Source organism: Erithacus rubecula, assembly GCF_903797595.1.
Source record: "Erithacus rubecula genome assembly, chromosome: 8".
In the NCBI taxonomy this organism is placed as follows: Eukaryota; Metazoa; Chordata; class Aves; order Passeriformes; family Muscicapidae; genus Erithacus; species Erithacus rubecula.
This window is the reverse complement of record NC_136659.1, coordinates 120,503-148,450: the sequence shown is the minus strand read 5'-3', so window position 1 is coordinate 148,450 and position 27,948 is coordinate 120,503. Positions and strand designations below refer to the sequence as shown.

Here is a 27,948-nt window from a genome sequence, read left to right as displayed (position 1 = left end):
AGAGGGCGGCAGCTGCTCCGAGGGGTGGGCTCTGGCACAGTTGACTTAAGAGCCTTTTTTCCCTCGTCTACTACCAATTCCATCACCTTGCAGAAGAGGTCAAATGAGAGCACCTGCACATTGCTATTGTCCTAGGGAAAAGGAAAAAACATCAGCACCAACTCTTGCAGGCCCAAATAATCCACAGGGTACAAATTTTCTGGGCAGCAGCCACTGCCCGAGGCTGAGGACGCAGAGCCTTACATTGTCAAAGAGCTCCAGGAGTGCCTTGGCCAGCTTCTGAGCAGTGGTGCTGGATGTCTTTGTTCTGGGCACACTGGTGAATACACAGAGGGTCATGCCAACCACCTCTCCGTCTGCATAACCCAGCAGATCCAGGAGGCTTCGAGACAGGCTACACATTCTTCTGGCCTGTGTGGAAGACCAGGCTGTGCTGTGAAGCCATGAACGGTGCCACCAACAGTGCCCGGGCACTGCAACCCCACCCTGCTGCCACAGGGCCCAGCAGCCAAAGGCCTGTCCCAAAGAGCTCAGGGAGGGGAGGCAGGAGAGCTGGGAGCAGCTGCCTCAGCTCCTGAAGCCCAGCCAGCCTGAGGGGCTGCTTTCCCCCACACAGCTTCAGCCGCTGCCCCCTTCTCACCATCCAGGGATCCTTGCTGAGCAGCACAAGGCCTCTGAGCGCCAGGCAACGCCTCTCCCTGGAATTGCTCTGTAGGAACCTTGACATGATCTCAAGGATGCTGTCACCATGCTGACATTCACTCAAATCCAAGCTGTTGAGGACCTGAAAGGCACAGGGCAGTGACAGAGGACACACAGGAGCCCAGAACCGCACAGGGCCCTGACAGCAGCACAGGGCACGGACACCATCCCAGGCAGCTGTGGCTACAAGAGGACAGAGAGCTGGGAGGCAGCTCAGGGAGACAGCACTGGCCATCAGGCTAACCTCCACAAGGAATGCCAGGAAATGCAGATCCTATCATGGCTCTTCCTTGCTGAGCTGCCCAAGCAGGTGGCATGCAATCACAGAACACAAGGAGAGGGACACACGGTGCATCTCCCTGCAAGGTTGAAAAAGGCAACAAGACCCTTAGGAAGGGGAGGGAGGCAAACCACTTCCAAGACTGACTGACCCTGGAGGGGATGTAGATGCTTTAAAAGTTGGCTCCTTTTGGGCACTTCCTCTACCAGCCTTTTCCAGTCTGCTTGGCCATCCCTTGGTGACAAAGGCCTCTGGCCCATGAGCACGGGTACTGTGTGGGGCACCCTGGGCACACAGCACAAATGTCAAAGACAGAGAGGCAATGGGGGTCTCACCTGGCCAGCAGACCCATGGCATAATGCTGGGTATCAGCACACAGCAGCGTGTCCCAGCCACGCTTGCACTCTATTGCCATCACCTCAGGCTCATACTGCAGACAGATGAGCAGAGCCTTCATGGTCTGCACTGCAAACCTGTGTGCAGAGCAAAGTCCAGGTCACACTGGGAGCACTGGTGCTGGCCACAAGGGCATGGGAAGGACTGGAGGACTGGGACCTGTTGGCCTTGCTGGGAAGGCGGTGTTCCTCCCAGCACACTCTCCAGAAGTTATCAACTTCCTTTGGCATCTGCTGTGTGGTGATGACAACATGCAAGAGCAGAGCCATAAACAGAGGGTAGGAAGCATTCATTATGGCCTCCTGGCAATGGGGCACCTGGACCATCACCCAGATCACCAGAGTTGCCTGCGGAAGAAGCAGCCTGAGGCAGCGCTCAGTGCCGAGGTGTCCATGGGGCAGGGCCTGAGGGAGAGGCAGGGGAAGCAGCAGGCCTGGTGCCCCTGAGCCTGTCCCTGGCCCAGGTTTGAGCCCAGTGCCTGAGGCACTGAGAGGATGGAGAGCTGCTGGAGAGGTGACCTGGGGGTGAGCAAGGGCCAGTTGCAGAAACTCACAGCCAGGGCAAAAACATCTTCGTTGTCCCCATCAGAGGTGCACATTCTGTGCAAAGGCCAGTCCTCCATGACACAGAGCAGAATTGGCAGCACCTTCTCCAGTGCTGTTCCTGACAAGCCTATGGCTCTCAAAATCATTGCAGCAGCTCTGTGGGGTTGGAGCTCAGTGTCAGGGGGGGTCTCAGTCACAGTACCATGCCCTGTGCAGCTGTGACAGTCCCAGTGCCCTGAGGGGCAGGGAGGGAGCCTGGCAGTGGCAGCAGGCTCAGGAAGCAGAGGGGCCTGAGGGTCCTGGACCTCTCCACCTGTCTGACAGGCCCCATTGGACAGGCTGTACAGGGCAATGGGCCCTAAAGGCTGCTGAGCCCTGAGCTCTCAAGGCCCATGGGCACCGTACCTGTCACACATTGGGGCACAGCGCTGGAGGGTCAGCACCACATCAGCAGGGTGTTCTCCAGCCAGCCTGAGAATGTCAGTGTCTGCCTGATACCCTCTTCTGTCCTGTGCCTGGGCATGTCCCTGGCATGGGATAGGATGGGATGGAATGGGGCCAAGTTTGCAGCAGCCATCCACACTCTGTCTCAGCTGTGCCACTCGCCATCCTTCATTGGCTGGAATGGGCCGAGTACTTCAGGTTGTTGTGCTGAGGAAACTCCAGGGTCTTCCTTTTCTTTCCTCCTGAACACCTGGAGCAGGCAGAGAAATCTCCCCACCATGGCAGAGTCTGGCCTGGAGGGCACCTTGAAGAAAGATGCCTTGGGAAAGCTGTGAGGCAATGAGTCGTGCAGTTGTCCTTTAAGACAGCCACAACAGAGGCGCCTCAGAAGGACTGCAGAACAGCAAATTCAGCCCTTTGCTCTTGAGGGCTCCTGCCACAGGGACAAGAGACACCTTGTAAAGAATTCAGATGTCCAAGTTTGGGACAAATTTTAGGAAAAAAGACCTCCAAAGGGTCCCCTCCCCCCGTACAATTCCTTCCTTCACTAAGCTCGGAAAGAATTTTCTTCAGGGGTGTTATGGGTTATGTTTTGACTAGCTTTTCTCCCTACCCCCCACCATGGAGCTGCCGGCCCCTCCCCCGGGCTGTTTTATCTAGCCGGGTGTTTTTTCAGCTTTTTGGGCTTTTTGCCGCTGCTTTCGCTGCTGCTTCTGCTGCTGCTTTTGCCGCTGCTTCTGCTGCCCCCCTTCCCCCTCCCCTCAGCTGCTCAGCTGCTTTTCCCCCCCCCGGCTGCCTAAACTGCCCCTCTCCCTTTCCCCCCCCCATCCCTAAGATTTGCATCGGCTCCAGAGGATCTGAACTTCGGAGACCACCTCTGGAAGTCTGCCAAAGGAGCTCTGCTGCCCTTCCCGGCAAAGATCTGCCGAGTTCATCTCAATCTGGGTCTGTGCTGGGAAGTGTATTTTTTGTATTTTGTTAATAAAAAGTTTTTTCCACTTTCCCCTGAAGAAAATTCTTTCCGAGCTTAGTGAAGGAAGGAATTGTAAGGGGGGAGGGGACCCTGTGGAGGTCTTTTTTCCTAAAATTTGTCCCAAACTTGGACAAATTATTTTGGCGGCCCGTACGGGGAGGGGCCGGCGGCTCCATGGTGGGGGGTAGGGAGAGGAGCTAGTCAAAACATAACCCATAACATTAGGTCAGCAGGTCCATGGCAAGCACACATAGAGGGCAAAGGTGCTTGGAGGAATGCTGGCAGATTTCAAGAATAGCTTCCTGAAAGCACAGCAATGCTCCATCCCTGCACAGGGTCAGGAAGAGGGCAGAACCAGAGAGCATCAGGGCTTCACAGAGAGCTTTGGGTGTTGCAGAGAGCAAATGAAGCAGCAGCACAGTGCCTGAGAGTCGGACGCGTGACCGTGCCAGTGTCCGGAGCGCTGCCAGGCAGTGCCGGGATCCTGGCTGCATTTCTGGTCCCCACAAGTGAGGAATGGCAGCCCCTGCCTCAGACCCAGTCAGAAAGCCAAGCAAGTGGGACCAGAGGGAGGGCACCCTTCCAGTCTCTCCTGGGCATGGCTGCAAAACAGCCCCTGCTTCTTCTTCCTCCTCCCCCTGTGCTTGGTGTGTGCTGGTGGCAGAGCCAGCCTGGTTGTGCTCTGTGTGCCAAAAGCTGTTCAGAGCTAGTATGGAAAGTGCTGCGTGCCCAGCACAGAGTCCTGGAAGGTGCTGGCAAGAGCATCCTACAGGAGCAGGGCCTGGTCTCTGGCTGGGAACAGCCTGGTTTTGCTGCCATGACCGCAGGTAGGAGTGTAGGCAGTGAAGAGGCAGTGGGCAGCTTGCGTTTGCGGAGGGCCTGGGGCTGCACGTCTGAACCTGCACCTGGAAACACACTTGGAGGAACAGGAGATGGAGCTGGTGTGCCTGTTCTGAAAGCAATTTTTGCAGGCAGGGCAAACAGGCAGGGTTGCAGGTTTCCTGCTGCTATTGGGGTTTCTAGTTTGTTTGTGTTTCTGTTGTTTTGTGAGTGTGGGCTTTTTTCTCCCCCTTTATCACATTCTACGGGGATTCTTTCTCATTCTGAACTAGGCAGAAAGACGAGACTTCTAGTTGCTTAGAAAATGCCTTTAATTTTCTTATCTTCTACAGAAAACATGAGTTCTTGTACAGGTATTGACAGTGTGGCTAGAAGTCACAAAACTTATAGCTACAAGATTTTTAAAGGACTTATTAACATAAAACACTGCCAACAGGGAGATTTATGTTTCTATTCCAATACTAAGAAATTTCATCTAATTGCAGTGTGACCGTTCTAAACCAATCTCGTTCTAACACATAGATCTATTCTTAAGGCTAGTTTGTCACCTTTATACCTGCTTTACTCTTTCTATATCTTAATCTTTATTAACTATACTTGTTTCTACTTAATATGTCTCTGCTTTAAGCTCTAAATCTACATTCTTACTTCTAGCACCTAAGCTTGGAATCTTATTGCAGCGCCTCAGTTCAAATCCTGTGTTCTTTTCCAGGCTTTGATTTACATGCCCAACTTTCTGAGAACTTCTTGCATTCTGAACTCCAACAGGTGGGCTTTGGGTTTTTTGTTAATAATGCTTTTTACATGATTGAAAATTGCAGTTAGTACAAGTGTATGTGACCGAGCAGAAGCCCCCAAAAGGATGCATCTTTGCAGACCCCCCTTCCTGTGTGGAGTGTTTGAGCTTATCTGCAGTTCCAGAGGATGTTGCAGAAGAAGCCTGCCTGCGGTGTGAACAGCTGGATTATCTCCTTTTAATGGTGGCTGAGCTTGGGGAGCAAGCTGAAAGACTAAGGAGTAATAGGGGAAGTGAAAGGGAAATAGATTGGTGGAGTTCTGCCCTTGCATCCTTGAGGGAGGCCCACCAGGAGTCAGAGGACTCCCGTGTCCCCCCCCGTCAGTCAATAAGAGGAAACCTGGTGGGTGAAGGGGAGTGGAAATGGGTCCCTACTCGGGGAGATCATAATAAACATTCCTCCTGGCCCCCATCACCTTGCCAGGTGCCACTCCAGCATAGGTATGAAGCCCTGGATTTAGAGAGTCTGCCAGATGGAGTAGAAGAAAATGATCTGCCCAGTGGGCCTAATTACAGTGCACCTCTGACCCCAAAAATAAGAGAAGGGTTGTGGTAGTAGGTGAGTCGCTTCTGAGAGGAACAGAGGGCCCCATATGTCAACCTGGGGCCCAGGTATGGGATGTCAGGGAGAGGCTTCCTTGGCTGATTATTAATTCAGGCCATAAAAGGATGTAGTTGTGCTCTCAGGATTCCATGCATATCTAGGTCACCAACATGCGGTCATAGAATTGGGCAAAATATGTTCCTGGCTACCCCTCCAACTTGATTGGTTAATATTCCTGATGGCCTGGAATATCCCAAGAGCGAAATTCAGTTCTCAAAAGCACATCCTCCATGAGATCTGTTCCATGTTCTAAGTGTACGACCAGTACAATTTATCCTTGGACTTGCACAAGATTTGGCTGCTGGAAACAAGATTTGTTGGGTGGGATTCCTGGTGGGTCCAGTTACTATATCTACATGCTGATGGTCTTCTCTCCTATGTGTCACAGAAGAAGGGGACTATCTTGCACTAAGTTATAGTGTCCCATTTTAATTTGCATAGTGCAAAAATCCTGATAGGAATCACACGAAAATGAATATACACACTGCTCTTTACAACGGTCACAGATGTGCATGGTCACTGTAGTAATCTCTACAAGAGGTTTGTGAGTTTCTAATATACAAGCCTAGGGATGTTACTCTCAGAGGGGACAATGAAGGCAGGCATAGAGTCAGGTTTTCCTCAATCTTCAACTACTCGTTACTGATCCTTGAAACGGCATATAGTGGTTTTACCTTTCCAGCCCCTTTCAGCCCATTAGGTCCTGAATATTTTTGAGTTTTTCCTCCGCCAGGATCTTGCAAGCCAAGGAGATCTTGATGGTAGTGACAGTCATCTACTGTGGCTTGCATTCCAATTAGAAGTATCAGGAAGACGATGACCATATGAAACACATGTTGGTTTCTCCTGCTTTTTCTGAGGTCTACTTTTGGACTCCATTTGTCTTTTGCAGAAGTCTTTCGATTCTGGAATTAGGTATCCAAGAGGTTAACGCTTTAAGCTTTAAAGGCTGTGTAAGTGATTAAAAGTACTAATAGAGTTCTTTCCATTTTGGCAAAAGTCATTTTCCCTCGGGTATTTTACGTAGATCTGGTCTCCAGGCTGGATTTGTGGAGGGGAGCACCTTCTTGCTCATGTGCTCAAAATCTCTTGATTACCTTGCTGCAGCTGTTGTGTTAGTTGGACAACACAGTCCTGGAGATACCCCTCCCCAACTTGTACAGTATCTTCCCCTTCATAGTTACACTTATCTGGTATTCTTTGTAGTATTTCAAAGGCATTCAGCTTTTCTTCTGTTCTTGGCCATACTCAAATCTGTAATAAAGTTAAAGGTAGGGCCAGGGGCCGAGATGTGTTGGCCTCTTGTCCAGTTTTGACTGTCTGTTGTTGTATTGGATAATTCATCTTTTCCACCTGGCCACTGGCCTGGGACCAATACAGAATTATAAGGGGTGAGGGTGGTCCTTGGCAATACTTTTTAGGGTTTGCAGATATCAGGGCAAAAGTGGCAAAAATTAAAGAAGAACGGTACGGCGACCATGATTCAGCAACCTGAAACACTTTAATAATAATGAAAATAAATGTAGGACAAGGCCCAAAAGTCCGAACACAGGTGACCAAGGGAACAAGGTCTCTTCAGGAGCCAGTGGTCAAAAAGAGAGATAGAGGGAGGCTCAGGGTGTAACTATGGGGCAAGAGAGGGGGTGGAGTTGAGGTTAGGGTCCAGTGGTATAGGGGAAAGTGGTGCAGAGGTGGAGTAAGGGAAGGTAGGGTCCAATGGGTGGAACACCAAGAAAGGGAGAACATTCTAGGAACTGGGAGTGGTGATAATTAGCTGGGAAATGAGGGTTAGGAATATGCATGAAGCATTAACATAGGCAATCCTATAACTCTTTGGAACCTTTTTTCAGGGGGATAACCACAACTTTAACAAATGCCTCCCAAGGTTTAGCGTTGGGGTATAATTCTTCTTTGGTGATGGTTGCTTGACCTGGAATACTACAGCATGTGTAGGTGCCAGTTGATTTAGAGACTTGCAGAATTGCTGTGCAATACTTGCTAGGAAATGTGGTACTCAATGGGAGGAGATGTCTAAGAGCACTCTGAACTGGGGCATTATGTTGTTTAACAAAATGTTGATGTCTTCTTTGCCTTTATTTGTTTGAGTTGGGAATGCCTCAGGTCACACTGAGAAGCTATCAGTTAGTAGTGGAAGGTATTTATACCCCCCTTTTCTTGGCAATTCAGAAAAGTCATTTTGCCAGTGAAGTCCAGGATATTGTCCCTTGCTATTGTGCCAAGCTCAACGCTAGTCCTAGTCTGTGGATTGGTTCTGAGACCTTGTTTCATAGCCTTGGGTTACCTGCTTTACACTAGAGTACAGCTTGCATCTTACTATTGTCCTTATCAAATAATTATGTAAGGCATCGCCTTCCCAGTGCATACAATTATGTCATCTTCCATCTTAATTTTCATAATGCTCTTTCAGGCATAACTATCTCTCCCTGAGGTGTTTCAAAAACATTACGGTTTTGTTCTGCCCACAAATTCTTTCCTAGTTCTACATCTTTCTGAGGATACAATATATATCATTGTCATATTGTTCCTTACCTTTGGGAATTACTGCCTGAATCTCAGCATGGCTTTGTTCTGCTACTCTTTTGCAGCCTGGTCAGCCAACCTGTTACGTCTTTTGGGGTCTGTTTCTCCTTTCTGATGTCCTTTGGTTTGCATAATTGTGATCTCTTGAGGGAGAAGTACTGCCCCCGGCAATTTTGAGATTTCCTAAGAATACTTTATCTGCTTTCCTTGAGCTGTCAATAGTCTCTTTTCTTTCTGAACGCATTCATGGGCATGTATTACACTGAAGGCATATTTGGAAACTGTTCATCACTAGATGCTTTTTCCTCAGGCTGGTCAGAGGGCACAGGTTACAGTGATTATCTCTGCCTTCTGAGCTGACTCGTAGAGGTAGGGCTTCTATCCCATATTGCTCAGTGCTAATCGTACATCCTGATTTTGGTTCATCTTACAAAGCCACTCCCATCTGTGTACTGAGATTCTGCTCCTGAAATTGAAGTTTCTTTAAGATCTGGGTTGCTGGTATAAAATGGACTTAATGATTTTGATTGTTATGATACAAATGTTCATTGTCTCTCTGATAAGTAGTCAGGAATGGCTGTTGGATTAACTAGAGAAGAGTTTAGTTTTGTAATTCCATGTTGCTGCATCAAAACTGCAAGATATTTAAGGAATGCTGAGAGTGAAAGCCAATGCCCACCCATTTGCTCAAGAACTGCTGCCACTGAATGTGAGACAAACACAGTTATTTGTTGTCCTAGAGTGAATTTCCAGGCTTCCTGGGCATTTGAAACAAGAGCAGCAACTGCTCGCAGACAGTCAGACCATCCCCTACTGACCTCACCCAGTTGTTTTGAAAAGTGTGCTGCTCCTATCTTGTATGGGCAATTGTTTGAGCCAGTGCTCCTAAAGCCATCCTTTGCCTCTCAAGATAGAAAAGCTAAAACGGTTCTGACACATCTGACAGGCCCAGAGCAGGTGCTCTTTTCAATTCCTCCTTCAGCTTATGAAAGCCTTTCTTTCCTTTGGACAGGGCCAATCTCACAGACCAAACATCCTATACAAATCCTCTCACAGGAGTCTCATTGATGATGAGACCCTGCAGAAGGGTTTAAAAAACAAATTCCAAGAGAAAGAAACCCAGGAACGATTACACACGACTACACACACGCTACTGCTCCACAACTACGTGTTTGTTGTACAAACCTCTGAGCCTGCTCGGGGCAGGAGAAAACCTCCACGTCCTTTTAACAGCTCAGCACAATGAGAAGGACTGTGCAGGGCTATGCCAATGGCAACTCCAGCTCTGGAAGTTAAACTACCCTTAAAGGTATTACCTCTGCAATCTGACAAAAAAGTGTAGCAAAACCTGCATTCAAGTTTAGGAAACACATCCGCACATGGACATACTGCCCCAAGAAGAAGAGGGGGATGGTGTCAGTTTAGGATACAGGGATAACACTGTAGCAGCCAACAGTTGTGTTTTTAAAGGAAAATTGCAAAGCAATAACCAACAATTCTGTGTGGTGCCACCTACTTACACGCCTGAGCAGAGAGGTGATTTGGCACAAGTAACAGAGAAGTCCAGACTCAAAATAATTCCACCAAAAGTATTTCCACCAAAAGTGGTAAATTAGGACTCAGAGGGGAGCAAGAGCTGTATCAAGAGCCTTTTTACTTCAGGCTGAGAGTGAAAAATCAGAAAGAGACCAGCACTGCCAGCACAGAGGGGGTATCTGCACAGCACGGGAAGATAACCCTTTATGCAGTGTCCAGATAGGTAAAAGCAAGTGAAATGCCAGCTCTTCTACCCTCTTACCTTAGAGAACAAGCCATTCCTTCTAGGACTTGGCCCCAAAAGCATACATAACTTCACTACACACTGCTTTCAGACACAAATCCTCTTTTCAGCTACCCTCCCTATTGAGCAGGCAAAAGAGTTTCCCACCAGTGACCCTTCCCCCCGACACCCACTCCATGCTGCAGGTTGTGTCAAAAGCAGCCAGACATTCCTCATTTCCCAGCACCAGCAGCATCCTGAGAAGATGCTGCACAGAGGGAGGGGAGGCTTCCCATTCCTAGCAGGGGCACTCACCACCAAAGGCCCAGTTCTGAAGTCACAGGTGAAGGGGTCTGTCCCCGAAGCTTTGGTGCACACGGTCTCTCGGATACTGAACCGCAGATCTAACCCATAAGTATCGCCGTCCCACGTGTCCACCTGGAGAAATCAGTGTCAACACAACACATCATTAGTCCTTTTGGTTATTCTTTTCTCTTTCTCATAGTCCAACCAATGCTAAATTGACCAGTTGAGATGAGAGACTGAAAAAAAACCAAACATATAAGAGCAGTGCCCTCCCAAAAAACCCCCTAACAAATTCCCACTACTTGTAAATACTTGGGGGGTTTAATCCAAACTGTACAGACCCATACATCAGCTTGACATTCACTCTTGCAGAAGACTTTCTACAGGCCACCTGTAGAAACAGAAAAGTTCTGCAGGTGTTCAGGAGCATGGACATTATAACTTTAAATACAGAAATTTTAACTCCTTAACTCAGGGAGTATTCAGTATAATTCTGAGCACCACAAATTAAAACAGATAGGGGTTTCCTGCTTGCACTTAAGACCCCAGCAACTTTAAACCAGAATTGGTGCATAGAGACAGATGACATAAATAAAGATCAGAGAAAGAATCCTGTCTTGTGTGGGTGTTTAATCTGAAGCAAAAAGCTTCAGATGAACCAGGCTGCTTGATGCCCAAAGAAAAGCAGTTAGCTGGAGGTATTGAAACATCACTCTTGAACAAAATCCTACAACCCTCAAGGACTTCTACTCTAGGTGTGAAAAGTCTGAATTCCTAAAATATTTTAATTACAAACTTCCATACAAAAGACATTTAGGTTACTAAAACCATAACTTCAGAGAGTGACCCAAATCCATGCTCTCTCAAACCAACTCCAACTAAATCTGGGTTTCCAGGACTGGAAAAGAGTTTTCTATCCCAGAAAAGCTCATTTTAAGTACAGGATCTCCATTGAGTGCGTACTTACTCCCATGACTCGGCTCCTGACAACACCATACAGGTTTCTGCTCCATGACTGGGAATTGATCCGTGCAATGGAAGCATTGAGAGCCTCTTCTGCGACAGGGAGGGCATAGTCATACACTGGAAACCTGAGAGGGAGGCACAATTCCATCAGAAGTTCATTGTAGGCATGTGCTTTTCCCCCCAAAACCACCCTAAGAAGGAGGACGAGGCTCCAGCTTACCTGAACATGAGAAAACGCCCAGTGTGAGGACAAAAATTAAGATCTGCATAGTGTGTCTTTCAAAATCCTCCAGTCTTTTCCCTTTACAAGCAAGGATTCCCAGTGCATATCTCTCTGTCTTTATATAAATGCCGCCTTGATCCTATGCCTGACCTCTCCATGTCCAAGCTCTGCTCCAAACATTGCACTTCAAACAGAGTTGATCCCAGGGTAAATATTTGTTGTCAGCTTTTCTCCATTTAGCAGTAATTCTCTGATAAGCCATGAGATGCAGTGCCTTTTTCCAATGACTGAATTCCTGGTATGTTCATAGCCAAAGGCACAATCTGGTTATTTTGTTCTCTTTTAGCCATTAGTTTTCCACAGGGTGAGTCAACCCTGTCCTTAGCCAGGACCTGGACCCAGGATCTTCATGTCTTGGCAGCAACTGGAAGCACTTCCAAGGTGGCATTCCCTGAGGATTCCTGAGCACCAGAGGAGAATTCACCCATGAGGAACTGCCACCATCACCCTGCAGACAGAAGCACCCATGAGAAAACCTCCTAGACACGAGGCACATTGCAGATCACTGGGGCATGAATTTTCAGCCCAAAGGTTAATGGGATTTTTGGAAAATGATGTTGGAAACTGCTGCCTTCAAGCAAGCTCACCTGTTGCTGCCTGTTCACAAGGCAGAGATGGGTGGAACCATGTACATTCTGAAGATCCCATGAGTGAAATTCCTCCATTAACCTTCAAACTGCAGTTCCACTTGAATTCTGTGGCATGGGGTCATTTTAAGAACTTCCCAAACAGAAGAATTTGTGGGAGGCTCAAATTTAATAAGGAAAAGCATCAAATTCCTCCTGCTTGTAAGCAAAAAGAGAAAAGGGTGGGTACTTTTTACCAGTGTAATGGTTTGAAAGCAAAACCAGTGAGAGACTCCAAATCAGAAATACAATTTAATAGGAAAAAAGAGAAAAATAAAATACATGCAATAGTATAAAGGAAAAACCACTGACAGAGCCAGAATACAACCTGACACCTCGCTAATTAGGGTGGTGGTAGAAGTCCCGATGAAGTGGTCTTGTTGAAGTAGTGATCCTATAGAAAGGTCTGGTAGCTCTTGTCCTCTGGAAACCAGTGGGTAAGGGCTGCTTTGGTGTTCCAAAATCTCAGTTTCTATCTAGGTAGGAAATGTTTGGCTCCTCCCCGCAGGTGGAGCATCTCCCAGTGGGATGATCTAATTTTATCAGTCATGCAGTGGGACTCAATGGCCCATCAACAGAAGATGTGTCCGTGGAGGAAGGGTGGGTTGTAGAAACTATAAAGAACACTGCCCCACCCATAGATGATGGCAGAATACATACTTTTGGGCACATCTTTATATTGTAACCTAGGACAACCAGCCAGCTTGGATTTCAGCATTGGGAACTGGGTCAAATACGCCATTTGAAATTTTTCCCAGTCAAAATCCAGAGACTCTCTCTACATCCATTCTCCTTGTTCCATGCAGCTGAAGGGGTTCTCTCCTAGCTCTTGGACACCCTCACCTGTAGCCAGGAATGTTCTGCTGTGGCTGCAGCCACGCCAGAGCACCACAATGCAAAGGATTTAAACCAAGGTGGAGACTCTCAGGAACAGCCTGCTGTGCCATGCCCGACTTTCCCACTGCCAGAGCCAAGACCAGGCTGCCTCAAAGCAAGGGAAAACCTTCAGGTGAGCTCTTTGACCCATCTCTGCCAGGTTTTCTCTGCAATCAGTCAGAGGTGGTGATGGAGTTACACCACTCAAACCATTCAAACATTGAGGCCTTGGCATGCAGAGTCCCAAGATCCTTGTTGTTTTTCATCTTGCTGCAGTGGTCTGGATAATATTTAGCTTTCCACTTCATTCCTAAGAAGAGAACCATTTGCCTTTTGTATGCTGGGACCAGTTAGTACTCCACTAGAAGCTGAATATGTAAATTCCTTCCCAACCACTGAGGCATAGTGTTGTAGCCAGTCCCAAGAGTAGTTTTAAATACTGAGCCAACTGCAGAGTTTAAAGATTGTCCTCTTAGAGCACATCTTAAGAAATACTGACAGCAGGATTGTAGTAATGCTGAGCGGGACTTGGAAATTGTTTAACGAAATTCAAGTTCCTCGCAGAGCCCTGACTTTACAGCACCTGGAGAAGAGATGTTTGCTATTCCAGCTCCGTGAAGCTCTACTTTCAGTATATTTAAGCAGTGGAACCAATTTTACATTTTCAGACTCAAGTTCTGGGTTTCTGGGGAGGTCTGAGATTTTCACCGCATTGTCTTTGTTCCCAGCTCCCAGCATTTGCCAAAAAGGACTGCTGGGAAGCACTAGGTGGTGAGTACTGCCATGGCACACAGAGAAGTGATGAAAGGTGAGATGGAGAATTGACAGCTTCAGGACTAAACTTGGACTCTACCACCAGTAGGTTCCAGATGCCAAGGCAGCTTGGAGCAGAGGGAGGGAGTTGTATCCAATTTAATCTACACACCAAACAGGCCTTAGTTAAGGAATGAGGAAATTAAAGCGCCTCTCTTAGATGACTATTTTCAGACTCCATTCAGTCCCAGCAATCAAGTCAGCTCTGTTCCCAGACAACTGGAACAATAATTTCTCTTTGTGAGTGAAATTTTGGTAATTACAAGACGCATTTTCCTTTATAATGTAAATCATCCAGCAGCATCACATGCCTGTATGCTGAAAACAGTCTAAACAGTACTCTAGGCACTGAGAAACTACTGATCCCTTGTTTTCTGGACATTCAGATGACAGATGAAAGTTAATGATGTCTCTTCTGATAAAAGAAAAATTCACTGCTGTGAATTTACCACAGCTCTGTTTTTCCATAGCTTTTGTGGTGAGCCATTAGCAAAATCAGAAGATTTCTGAGAAATTCTTCACCATGGGCATGGCATGACAGAGCAAGGGGGAATGGCTTCCCACTGTCAGAGAGCAGGCTTAGGTGGGATATTGGGAAGAGATCCTCCCTGTGAGGGTGGTGATGCCCTGGCACAGGGTGCCCAGAGAAGCTGCGGCTGCCCCATCCTGGGAGGTGTTCCAGGGCAGGTTGGATGGGGCTTGGAGAAACCTGGGATAGTGGAAAGTGTTCCTGCTCATGGCAGCGGGGATCAGAAGGAGATGGGCTTTCAGATCCTTTTCAACCCAAAGCGTTCGATGATTTTCTGAGTAACCTCGCCACACCTGCAGAAGACTTACATTGACATCAGCTGATAGAGGCAGGAGAAAGGCTTCTAAATTTTGCTCAGACTAACAGAGGATTTGAGACCTGATCCATAATTTTCAGACACAACAGTCTCAGCTTTGATTCCCTTCATAGCTCATCTATGTGTCTCTTTGAGCTATAGGCAGAAAATCATACAGCCCATGTAGACACTGCCCGTGGGCTGCTGAATATTCTCCAGCCCTTGACCCCCTGGGAAGGAGAAGAAGCCTTTGAGATTCCAATTTCTCTAACTGCTCACACACAGTCCTAAGCTGGTACCCTCTGCCACGCATTCAGGTCATATGAGGAAAGGCTGAGGGAGCTGGGAAGGGGCTCAGCCTGGAGCAAAGGAGGCTCAGGGGGCCCTTGTGGCTCTGCACAGCTCCCTGACAGGAGGGGACAGCCGGGGCTGGGCTCTGCTGCAGGCAACAGGGACGGGAGGAGAGGGAACGGCCTCAGGCTGGGCAGGGCAGGCTCAGGGTGCACACCAGGAGAATTTCTCCATGGAAAGGGTGTCAGGTACTGGAAGGGGCTGTCCAGAGAGGTTTGGAGTCCCCAACCCTGGAGGTGTTCAGGAAACACCTGTACGTGGCACTCAGAGCTCTGCGCTGGGGACAAGGTGGGCATTGGGCACAGGTTGGACTGGAAGGTCTTGGAGATCTTTTCCGGCACAGGTTGGACTGGAAGGTCTTGGAGATCTTTTCCAACTGAAATGATTCTGGGATTTTATGCAGTATGTGCTCCTTTTGGTACTGCAGCTCCAATGGGCACAACTTCACCCTCCCTAACTCCTCCTGGTGTTGCAGGAGGCAAATTTTCAGAATGAAGCAACAAAAAGCACAGGTTGCAGCAAACAAAACCACAGGAACACATACTAGATGGGTGTTCTGGAACATCACAGCCTGCACCAGAATCCCAGAGACCTCACTTCATTACTTTCAGCCTTTGAAACTTCAAATATTTGAAGTTTCAGAGACTTTCCTGTGCCTGCCAGGTCAGAAAGAACAACTCTTACAGGGTCATTGCCACAGATTTGTAGCTGATGCAAGGCAAACATTTCCTCCAGACCCAAAGAGTCATGCCTGAAAAGTCACAGGGCTACATCTGTTTTTAATTTTTTAAAATAAGTTTTCCAGAGATTGATGATAATTTTCAAGGTTTTCTCCTTATCCCTAGACACATTCTCCAGAAGCTATGGTGTTACATCCTTCTGCATTTAGTGAAACTTAGCTGCAATGCCCAGTCGGTCAAAGTCCTGGGAAAACCTGAACTCCTGGGCGAACCCAGGCAAAACATTAAGCTCCCACATCTGAAGCCATTAACTGCCAAGTACTGTTCCCAGTGTCATACCCTGTCCCCTCTAAGTGTGCTGATCCCATTTCAAAGGGGTTGCCAATGAAAACAAGTTTTAATATTTTTGTCATTTCCACATTATCATTAAAATCCATGACCATGTCAAAATTTCTGGGATTCTAAAATACCAAAGCTCTCATCTTCATCCTGGATTTTAGAATGTCTTAACTGTCACAAAAGGTTTTTGTTTCGGACACTACAGAAATAGTCCCTGATGTTCAGCTACACCTTGACATCAACATATACTCGTGACTATTACTTTAGGCAGGAGCGGCAAAGCCAAGATTAAGCCAAAAAGGCTATTCCTGTGTTGTCATGTCCTGCACAGCAGTAAGTGGGAATTCAAGAATGGATTCAGGAGCTTCAGGAAGCCACAAACACTTTGGGATGCTGAAATGGACCTACCTGGTGCCTGTGCCTGGGCTGCACTGGGCTGAGCTCCAACTGGATGATCTAACAAAGGCTGAGTGGACACTCCATGGCCCATTGGAGACTTCTATTCCTAGTCCTATGAGCTACAAAATTCAGCTGTAACCGGCTGATTTTTTCATGTTAACTTGAAATCCAGGAGAGGAAAAGGTAAACGTGGAAAAGAGTTCTTCCAATTCTAGTGACAGCTGTGCGTGCGTACCACCTGTGCCCATGGCAGGGTGGTTGGAACTGGATGATCTTGATGATACTTCCCAACACAAAATGCTCTGGCATTCTGTGATTCCCCAAATGGGGAGTAAAACAGAGCCATAGGAACCCCTGCTTTTCTTCAGCATCTGCTGCTTCTTCCTTTGTTCCAGCAAGTCCAGGATTTAGCTTCAAAGCTGAGACACGTGTCTTTAAGGAGCCTGAATGCAGGAGAGGGAGGGCAGCTGCAGCGCAGGGCTCGTGTCCCATAAGTGTCTCTCTCTCACGGTGGCACCGATGCCGCTGCCTTGGGACACCTGCCTGTGGGAGTCTGCCCTCGAACGTGGCCACTGAGGGGAGGTGTCATGAAGGTCACTGAATTGCACACAGTGCCTTGCATGCAGCTGAGGGGACACAGGGATCACTGAGGGGGAAGTGGATGGCAGATGCCCTGCGTGCCACTGAGCTGACCTGGGCGTCCCTGAGGGGAGGCAGGTGTCTGTCCTGTTCCTCAGGGCACGTCAGGGTCACTGTGGAAACGTGAGCGCCGCTTGAGGGGAACCGGGCACGCCACGCGTGGCTGAGCGGACACGCCATCGGCCGAAGAGACGCGAGGGCCGCGGAGGGGCCGTGGGCGCCCTGAGGGACACGGGAGGGGCGGGCGGGTCCCCGCTCCCTGCTGCAGGCGGCGTTTTCCGCCCAGGCGCGGGCGGCCCCGCCCCGCCGCTCCCCTCAGTCGCGGGGAGGGAGCTCGGAGCCGCTGTGTGCACCCCTCAGGGCGGAGCGCCGGGCGGCCTCCCATAAGGGCTCTGTGCTTTTCCGCGGCCTCGTCCTTTGCGATCGCAGCCTGTTCATAAACAGTGTTAATTTTTGTGCCTAAAGCCACCCACTCCCTCACATGTGCCCGTCGTGCCTTCCCACTGCCGTGTCCCATCAGGGCCTCCACAGCCCCTGATCCCTTCATGGCCTCCCAGTGCTCCCTGCCCTCAGTGTTGCAAGTAGATAAACTTTTTATATATATATATTAATTTAGTATTTGCAGTAGTTATGCTAAAGGTTGTTTTATAAACTAGGCCCTGTGTTGGCAGACTCTGTGTGTACTGGTGTGGAACTAGCTGACATAATGTATGAGACTTATCTAAAGAAACTGTAACAATTTATTACTAGAAGGATTGTAAAGGGAGTGAAGAAACCTTGAGAAAACCAAGTAGGAGCAGTGAAGCAAGAAGATCAAAGAGTGAAGTAATTCTTCTAAAAGTGTATTAAATCTCTGAAAATGTAACTAAGGGGGGGCTCTGACTTTGGATGCTAGTCCTCAGACCCCAGGGCCCTCAATAAAGCACCGCACTAAACAACTCTCTTGTTTCGTGTCTTTCCTTCACTGTCGGGCAAGAGTTTTCTGGCGACCGCGGCAGGAATCCGAAGGCTGCTGGGGCGGTTCGCGTCCTGATCCACTCCACGCTGGCACCGAGTGATTCTCGGGGAGTCATCGGTTCGTGCCCGACCCCGCACCTGTCGGACAACTGCAGGAGGTAAGCCCGAAGGTGCTTTATTCTCTGGTACTGGGTGCCTGCCCGTAAGACGAAGCATCGGCTCCGCCGGGTTGGGCTAAAGACGTCTTGAGTAAAGCCGGCTGTAAGACGAGGCGAAAGCTTCACTGGTCCGGCACTTGTTCCCCCGCGGCGTCGGAGGGTGACAAGTTGGTTGGTTGGCTGGTCTATCTTTCTCTCTGCATAGTTTTTCTTTCTTTTCCTGTCTATTCTGTTTGGGAATGATGCCGCTGAAAACTTTCCAGGCATCGGTGCAATCTAATGGGAAGGTTCCGGAGAATACTCCCTTGGGATGTCTGTTAAAAAAATGGAAGAAAGGGGGGTTCTCTGAAGAAGGTTTGATCAAGGAGAAGTTGATTGACTATTGTAATCATTGGTGGCCACTTTATGGGTCCGAAGGGGGACCTGAGTGGCCATTAAATGGGACAATTGACAAAGGAAAAATAACTCCTCTAATGCAATATTTGAAAGATAATGAAAAATGGGATAAAATGCCATACTTGGATTTGTTTTATTACTTGGGGAGGCAACCGGAATGGTTGAAAGAGTGTGAGATATTGATGATTGGGCTTCAAGATAAGAAGGAAAAATGTCTGGGGTGTAAGAAAAAGGGATTGTGTGTGGATTGTGTAGTAAAGTTGGATAAAAAGGAGGAGGATATGTCCCTACATGTTGCTGGTCCGTCCCGTGCGGGTCCCTCTGCTCCATCATAAAGCGAGGAGGAGTTGGGGGGGAGTGATGAGGATGAAGAAGATGAAGCTACGGAGTCTCCACGGACTCTGGGGGTTTCTCGGCTTTCAGTAGCCCTTTGTCCTCAAACCCCCTCCCCAGGTGCCTCCCGTAAAATTCAGAGGACTCCGCTGGCTTGCCGTACCCGGCAGGGTCGGAAGAACCAAATGGAGCCGCAATTAATTGCCCCTCTTAGGGAAGCGGTTGGACCCCGAGGGGAACGTGTCATAGTTAAGGTACCGTTTTCACCTAGTGATTTGGTTATATGGAAACAGTCAGCTGGAAGTTATAGGGAAGATCCAGAAAGAACTGCACGGGTGGTAAAGATGGTTGTTAAAACTCAGAATCTGGATTGGAACGATTTGCAGGTCCTGCTAGATACATTGATGGATTCCACTGAAAAGGAAATGGTGTTGAGAGCTGCTAAGGAAAAAGCTAGGGAAGATATCCAGACCCAGAGAATAATGGGGTTGTCAGTAAATGAAGTAGTTCCCCAGGATGATCCGGGATGGGATCCAAATACTGGAGAAGGGTACCGCAGATTAAAACAGTTCCAAGAATTAGTAATAGAAGGGGTCAGAAGCAGAATGCCTAAGACGTTGAACTGGCCTAAATTATATACGGTCAAGCAGGAGAAAAATGAGTCCCCCTCGGCTTTTCTAGAAAGGCTGAAAGAGGCAGCTAGATGGTTTACTAGTCTGGATGTGGAGTCGGAGGCTGGGCAATTACAAATAGCTTTGTTGTTTACTGGGCAATCTCAGGATGATATCAGAAAGAAATTGCAGAAGTTAGAGGGAGAGGATACCCGGAGGTTAGAAAAGTTATTGGAAACTGCATGGAAAGTGTACAATAATAGGGAAAAGGAAACGGCCAAGCGTCAGCAGGCTAGTATTCTGGCATTAATACAGCAAACAGGAGGACAACGTGGTAGAGGTAAAGGAAATAGGGGCAGAGGTCGTGGGGGATTTGGCGGCAGAGGTAGAGGCTTTTACCCGGGAAATAATGGAAATTTTGGACAAGGAAGTTTGGATCCAAATCAGTGTGCTTTTTGTAGACAACTGGGACATTGGAAAAATGAGTGCCCCGCAAGAATAGGGCTTGGGAGAGGAGGGGGCGGAAACAATGGTAACTTTCCTAGCTACCCTCTTTTGCCAGTAGATGCCGCTCAAGCCCAAATAATGATGATGGGGAGCTATCAGAATCAGAGTCAAAGCTGACTAGATCAGGATTTGAAGGTCAGGATCGAGGTGGACGGAGAAGAACAGGTATTTAGGGTAGACACTGGTGCAGTACATTCGGTTTTAAATAAGCGATTGGGACCTTTAAGCGACACAACAGTCCAAGTGGTAGGGGCTATGGGACAGGTAGAAGAGAGACCCTTTTTGCAACCTATGAGTTTGAGATTCGGAAAGAAAGAATTAGACCATAGATTTTTGTACATGCCAAATTGCCCCGAACCTTTATTTGGAAGAGACTTGTTATCTATTCTAAATGCTAAGATTATATTTGAAAATGGACGGGTGAAATTAGAAATTCCAGATGAAGAGATTGGGAAAATATTTGTGATGAGCAAAGTGGATCCACAGCCTGTCCCAGCTGAGATAGAGCAAGCAGTTGTGCCATGGGTATGGGAATCAGGGATACCTGGAAAATCGAAAGCAGCTCCCCCAGCAGTAGTAGAATTAAAAGAAGGGGCAAAGCCAGTAAGGGTACGGCAGTACCCCATTAAATTAGAAGCTAAACAGGGAATAGCCCCGATGATTTTTCAGTTCACAGTGTTAGGATTGTTAAAAGAATGTGAATCGGAATATAATACCCCAATTTTTCCAGTTCGGAAACCAAATGGTAAGTACAGGTTAGTGCAGGATTTGAGAGCCATTAATGAAATAGTTAAAGACATTCACCCGGTGGTTGCCAATCCTTATACTCTGTTAACATCCGTATCAGAGAAATTTAAATGGTTTACTGTGATTGACTTGAAAGATGCCTTCTTCTGCATTCCATTGGCTGAAGAGAGTATGAAGTATTTTGCTTTTGAATGGGATGATCCAGCTACAGGACGCAAGAAACAGCTCACCTGGACTCGACTCCCACAAGGTTTCAAGAATAGTCCAACCATCTTCGGTAACCAGCTCGCAAAGGAATTAGAGGAATGGAAAACGACACAGGCAAAGGAGCCTCCTTTCTCTTATGCAGTCCTGCAGTATGTAGATGACATATTAATTGCTACGGAAGAGAAAGAGAAGTGTACTCTTTTGACAATTGCTTTGTTAAACATGCTGGGACAGGCAGGGTACCGAGTCTCAAAAGAAAAAGCCCAATTGGTTCGTGGAAGTGTGCTATACTTGGGATGTGAACTCACCCAAGGACAACGCCGTTTGGGCGTGAACCGAGTAGAGGCAATCTGTTCAATTCCACTCCCCAGGAATCATCAAGAGTTAAGATCATTTCTTGGAATGGTGGGCTGGTGTAGATTATGAATATTGAATTTTAGACTTATGGCAAAACCTCTATATGAGGCCTTAAAAGAACAGAGATTGGAGTGGACCCCTGCCCGGGAGAAAGCATTCCAAGACTTAAAACAGGCCCTAAAGGAAGCACCTGCTTTAAGGCTCCCAGACCTAAATAAACCTTTCCAGCTCTATGTGAATGAGAGACAGCAATTGGCAATTGGTGTGTTGACTCAGAAAATAGGATCCTGGAAACAGCCGGTGGGGTACTTCTCGAAGCAATTAGACCCAGTGAGCTCTGGGTGGCCATCCTGCTTGAAGGCTGTGGCAGCTACTGTATTGCAAATACAGGAAGCTCGGAAGTTGACATTAAGGGGAAAAATGACTGTATATGGTCCCCATATGGTTTTGACAGTCTTAAAACAAAAAGGGCCATATTGGTTGTCATCTAGTAGAATGTTACAGTACCAGGCCATCCTGAGGGAACAAGATGATGTGGAATTAGAGACAACTAACCATGTCAATCCAGCAGAGTTTCTCCGCAGTGAAGCTAAGGGAGAGGAGCTCGCACATGACTGTGTGGAAGTAATAGAACAAGTGTATTCCAGCTGCCCAGATCTGAAGGACACGCCGCTGAAAGTGGTGGACTGGGAACTGTTCACAGATGGATCCAGCTTTATGGAAAATGGTACCAGGTACACAGAATACGCAGTAGTGACTGTTACACAAGTAGTAGAGGCAAAGGCTCTACCCCCTGGAACTTCAGCACAGAAAGCTGAAATCATTGGACTAACTAGAGCCTTAACTCTGAGCACAGGGAAAAAGGTGAACATTTGGACTGACTCAAAATATGCCTTTGGAGTAATTCACATTCATGGTGCATTGTGGAAAGAAAGAGGGTTGCTTAATTCACAGGGAACTCTAATTAAACATCGTGAAGAAGTCTTGTCTCTGCTCTAAGCAGTTCACAGGCCAGAAGGAGTAGCAGTGATGCATGTACGAGGACATCGAAAGGAAGAAGGAATGGAAATCGTCTAGCCGACTTCACTGCCCGGGAAGCCGCTCGGCAGGTTTGGCCTCAGATGGCCCTGATACCAGCCAAGGTAAACCCTGTGGCACCCTATTTGACTCAACAGCCACAATATGCACCTGATGACGAAAAACTGGCAATGTTGCTAAAAGCACAAAAGAATTCTACTGAATAGTATGTAACAGGCACGAGACAAGTGGTGGTACCAGAAAACATAATGAAAACCATTTTAGTCACGGAGCACAACAAGTGTCATTGGGGTGCAGATGTATTGGTGAAATTTTTGAGAAATGAAATAGTCTCTAATCGGATGTTAACGTTGGCAAAACGAGTGAATGCAATGTGCCCATTGTGTTTAAAGAACAATCCTGTAGTCAGGAAGCAAGTTCAGTTAGGGAAATTACAAGTAGGGCCAGAACCAGGAGATTATTGGCAAGTAGACTTTTCAGAGTTACCACGATCCCAAGGGTATAAGTATATGCTAGTCTATGTGTGTACTTTTTCAGGGTGGCCAGAAGCATTTCCTTGCAGGACAAATCAAGCAAAGGAAGTGGTAAAGACTCTTTTGAGAGAAATCATTCCAAGGTTTGGAGTACCGTTAGGATTATCTTCAGATAGGGGACCCCATTTTATTGCTACGATAGTACAAGAAGTAGCCAGAATGCTAAACATAACCTGGAATTTGCATACTCCTTGGAGACCTCAATCTAGTGGGCAGGTAGAAAGAATGAACCAGACATTAAAAGGCCAAATTAAAAAGATCTGCCAAGAAGCTAAGTTACAGTGGCCTCAGGCTTTACCATTGGCATTGTTACGGGTTAGGATTAAACCCCGAGAAAAGATGGGAGTGAGTCCGTATAAAATATTGTATGGCAGACCATACCATGCTACCACCTTAAAAGGAGATCCACATATATCGAGGGCTCGAGTGATTTTTAATTATGTTATGTCTCTTAACAGAATTCTCAGCTCTTTGCGGGGAGCTTTGCAGTGGAATCAGCCTCTGTCTCTGGAAAATCCGGTTCATGGAATACAACCGGGAGACAATGTATATGTAAAGAATTGGTCCACAGAGCCACTGAGAGAATCATGGAATGGCCCGTACTTGGTAATTTTGACCACGTTTACAGCGGTCAAGGTGGCAGGGATCGACAGTTGGATAAACTACACATGAGTCAAGAAGGTCCCAGCCCAATAAGAAGCACAAATCGTATCCCCAATGCGAATGAAGATACGACCTGTACCAGGTTGCTAGTTATTGCTTTGTTAGTAATCTTAAGGTCCTTGTCCACTAATGGAATGATAACGGTTTCTGTTTCAGAATCATTGGTCGGAGCAATGGAGGGAATGACTGTGAACCTAACCTGCAAAATCCAAAATGACCAGGAAATTGGAGCCGGTGAAATGACTGTACATTGGAAAGGAGGAAATAGAGAGCACAAAGGTAGCACTGTCACGATTTGGGATAAGGATACACACACTGGAAACACTACTCTGACAATTGCAAATGTAGCCATAGATGACACCGATGTGTTTACATGCTTAGTAATAATGAAAGGTAGTTTTGACTACAAACAGATCACACTTAGGGTAGAAAAATGGAGAAGTGGTGTAAACAAAGTGGTAGTTGCTCCTTTTAAAGCCGAAGTTGACATGTGGGTTGGACCCCCTTTAAAAATTAATTGTACTTGAGTCACAGAAAGCTCGTGTGGACACAAATATTCAGTAACTTGGTGGAAACGAAACAAAGAATTGGACCAATAAGAAAAACCGAAAGGACAAACTAATGTAGTTTTAGGTGATCAACACGGAATTGGATGGCTAAATGATACTGAGGCTAAGATAGGGAATTCGGAAGGAGAAATTATTTGTGTTGTAATTTGTAAATGGTTCACAAATTATGGAAAAAGAAAAGTAATTGCTGAAACACACCTAGGACAGGAAATGAAACCAACACATGAAGTTTTCCGAGTATCACAGGGGCAGTCAGCAATTTTAAAATGCAAAGTGAAGGCAGATCGTGAATTTAGAAAATTTAGATGGTGGTTTAAAAAAAGTAATCTTCCTCAAAGTGATAAACACTACACTGATAAAAAGTTAGAACTTTCTCTAACATTAGTTGTGCGGGATGTACAGGAAAATGATGAAGGGACTTATTGGTGTTGGGTAGCTGAGGATGCTTGGTGAGTACACTCAAGGACTACAGTGTCATTAGCTCAAGGACAAATTTGGTCAAGAAAGGTCCGAAAGGTATCAAGTAATATAAGAAGCAGGTTCCCAGAATTCCAGAGAGGTACAAAACAAGAAAATTTAGTCATTGGACAAATTAGAGATTTTGGAATAGTCCAAAATGTTTCCAAAATTACAGCATGCTTGCCGTTACCACAGGCAGCAGGAGAACCTATCCCATGGGGAGTAATACCAATAACTGAAATGCCAAATGCCTTTGCTAATATAACATGGAATTGTGAGATTATACCGAAAAAGGTTACCGAGTGGGTGAAAGTATGTGCCATAGTGTCTCAAGAGTTAACACAAGAACAGTGTAAACAGTTACCAGAATACTATGCTTGGGTCGATGATCCTAAATTGGCAGGAAATTGTATGGTGTCAGAGTCAATTATGTAGCCGTATATAGAAAGTATGTAAAAAGAGAAAAAGTAACCAAAGAAGAGGTGTGTGAAAACCATACTCGCTTTACTACCTTAGAAGAATGGAAAACAATTTGGGGACCAAGCTTGTTAGAAACTTACAGTTACATCGATACAGTCAAATGGTGCATCCAATGGACAGGAAAAATTAATCAAACACACAAAGGGCCCGACAATGTTACAATTCGCCCACCAGCAACTTCGGCAACAAAATGAGAATTGGAGTTGTACAAAGGTTTACACTTGTGATACCCCAGAATTAGAAATAGGACTCATGCCTGTAAGAATGTTATTAAAATTGGGATGTGAATGCAGAGGATACAATCACTCAATGACAGGAATTGACAAAAAGGATGTTAATTGCAAAACCACTACAGTGAGAAGTCCGGGAAATTTGGTATGGGTACTAGGACATGGATTATGGATGACTCACATGCCAATAGAATCACTCAAATCACATTAGGAATTCCCACCTTATGTCCCTTTTGGAGACAATCTAAATTGAAACCTCAAGTAAAAAGAAGTAAAAGAGAAGTAGAAAATGAAGAAGATCAATGGCAGGAACCTGACAGTGGAGTAAAATTTGGATGGGTATTAGAATCCTTGTTTGCACCAATTGCCTCTTATAGAAACAGAGAAATGATTTATCGATTAATGGGACAAACTGAAAGATTAGCTGCTGCCACCAAGAAAGGTTTTAGAAATCTGAATTTGCAATTGCAGGCAACTACTCGAATGACAATACAAAATAGAATGGCATTAGATATGCTATTGCTAAAGGAGCATAGAGTGTGTGGTTATCTCAGTAATAAAATTGACCATTGTTGTATCCATATCCCGAATGTGACAATTGATGTAGAAAATGACATCTCTCAATTGGAAAGTGTAGAAAGAAAGGTTAAAGAATTAAAAAAAGATGCAGAACATAATTGGGTCGGTGCTCTGTTTCAATCCTTCGGGCTCCAAATTTCTGGATAGATCTCGTCAATAATTCAATATGCTATCATGATATTGATCATTGTATTAGTTGTTATTGGAGTCTTTAAGTGTCTTACAGGAGTTATCACCAAAGAGCGGTTGTACACCAGGAGACTGCTCAGCGCAGTTACCCATGCTGCAGTGACATCACCTCCTCCATACAAAAATGCAGTGCAGGTGGTGAAATTTCAAGATAGAGACCATGTGAATATTTGAGCATCCCTGCAAAGAAGATTGAGTGATGCTCAAAAGGGGAGATTTGTTGCAAGTAGATAAACTTTATATATATATATATATAAATTTAGTATTTGCAGTAGTTATGCTAAAGGTTGTTTTATAAACTAGGCCCTGTGTTGGCAGACTCTGTGCGTACTGGTGTGGAACTAGCTGATATAATGTATGAGACATATCTAAAGAAACTGTAACAATTTATTGCTAGAAGGTATGTAAAGGGAATGAAGAAAACTTGAGAAAACCATGTAGGAGCAGTGAAGCAAGAAGATCAAAGAGTGAAGTAATTCTTCTAAAAGTGTATTAAATCTCTGAAAATGTAACTAAGGGGGGGGCTCTGACTTTGGACGCTAGTCCTCAGACCCCAGGGCCCTCAATAAAGCACCGCACTAAACAACTATGTTGTTTCGTGTCTCTCCTTCACTGTCGGGCAACATCAGGATCTCCCCCAGCCCTGCCAACTTGCCCAGCAGCAGTGCTGCAGCCCCACAGGAGCTCCAGAGGAGCCCGAGCAAGAGGCACCACAGAGCCCTCAGCAATCCAGCCAGGAGCACCCGGGCAGGAGGACACCGATGGCGGTTCCTGGCTGGGACAGGGGTCGTGGCCATCTCCAGGCACCGGTCTCGCAGGGATCCCCGCAGCTCCGGCCCCTGCCCACCCCTCTGTCGGCAGCACAAAGGCTTCAGCACAACCACCAAAGGCCAAGGGGCTTCTGGCCATTTTCCCTGTAGCACTGCACACCTGGGCAGCTTGCTGAGCACAAGCACCCTTCTCCCCCTCTTCCCCGATGCTCTGCAGACTCTGGGCAGCAAATGAAAAATCCTGTGAGTCTATGTAGTATAACACATCCTTTATTTCCCTATATGCTGATTTCACATGAAGGTGTGGTGGGTGGGAGGGGGGAAGCTGCCTGAGGAGAGCGGCACAGAGCTCGCAAACAAGAAGGCTGTCCCGTGTCTGGGGGATTCTCCTGTGAGCTGGGGGACCAATCAGAGAGCTGATTTAGTAGTGGACAGCTTGGGCAATTAAAAAGTGATATCGCTTTCAGAAATCACATTGCTAAAGCTGAATCAGTGTCTTTTGGCTTCCAGCCTCCCTGGAGGTGAGGTAGCCTCTGGTAGCAGCCCCAGCTTCACTTGGCTCAGGGCCCGGATCCCGGCCCCGGCGGGCCCCAGCACGGGTCCTGGCCCCCAGCCCTGGCTTGGATGGCAGCTTGGCTCGCCTTGGCAGGGCTGGGCTTGGCTCGGCTCGTTTTTATTTTCATTGCGGCATGGCTGTGTGGTGGATGGGGGAGCCACCAAAGCCCTTTCCTTTCTTCCGTTCTGAGAGGCGAGGCCTCCAGCTGACTGCAGCAGAAAGAAGTCCAGCTTTTTTTTTATTTCTACGTGATCCCTGCGGCCACGTTTTTCCCAGTGTGGCTTGGTTCAGCTCCTTTGCTTTCTGGATGCAAGTTTAACCCTTTTAATGCCTTGATGAGACTAGATCTCCTGAGCTCCCCGGATTGAAAAAGAGTAAAGCAAGAAGTCCACTTAAGTGAGCGAAATGAAGTTAACTTTCCAGATGGGAAGAGATTGAATAGATGTCGTTGATAAGTAGCTGAAAACCTTTCTTTGTGGGCTATAAGGGGACTGTGACTACACTAAAATTCCTTTGAACTGTGAAATGTACTTGGGGAGGTTAAAGTGCTTCAAAAGAGAGGACCTTTTGCCTCGAGGAAATGGGGCTCTCTGTTTACAGACTGGAAATATGGACAGAGATATGTAA

General features: G+C 46.9%; 3 protein-coding genes across 3 annotated transcripts in view; all 3 read right to left on the bottom strand.

Moving 5' to 3' along the window:
* Positions 1–27,948, bottom strand: part of LOC306804242 (maestro heat-like repeat-containing protein family member 7) — a gene marked incomplete at both ends in the record, with an annotated part of 82,365 nt that overhangs the window by 11,377 nt on the left and 43,040 nt on the right. The window lies entirely within an intron of this gene.
* Positions 7,194–11,480, bottom strand: LOC306804228 (secreted phosphoprotein 24-like; the record flags this gene model as incomplete). The annotated part of the gene is given in 6 exon segments (XM_079310547.1): positions 7,194–7,204; positions 10,075–10,318; positions 11,154–11,277; positions 11,373–11,376; positions 11,379–11,438; positions 11,441–11,480. Coding segments are annotated over 6 exon segments (483 nt in total).
* The window catches only part of LOC306804603 (uncharacterized protein), a gene marked incomplete at both ends in the record, with an annotated part of 32,351 nt that continues 31,459 nt past the window's right edge, over positions 27,057–27,948 (bottom strand). The window contains one exon of the mRNA XM_079311393.1: positions 27,057–27,161. Within this exon, the coding sequence (XP_079167519.1) occupies positions 27,057–27,161 (105 nt within the window). The remainder of the gene's footprint in view (positions 27,162–27,948) is intronic.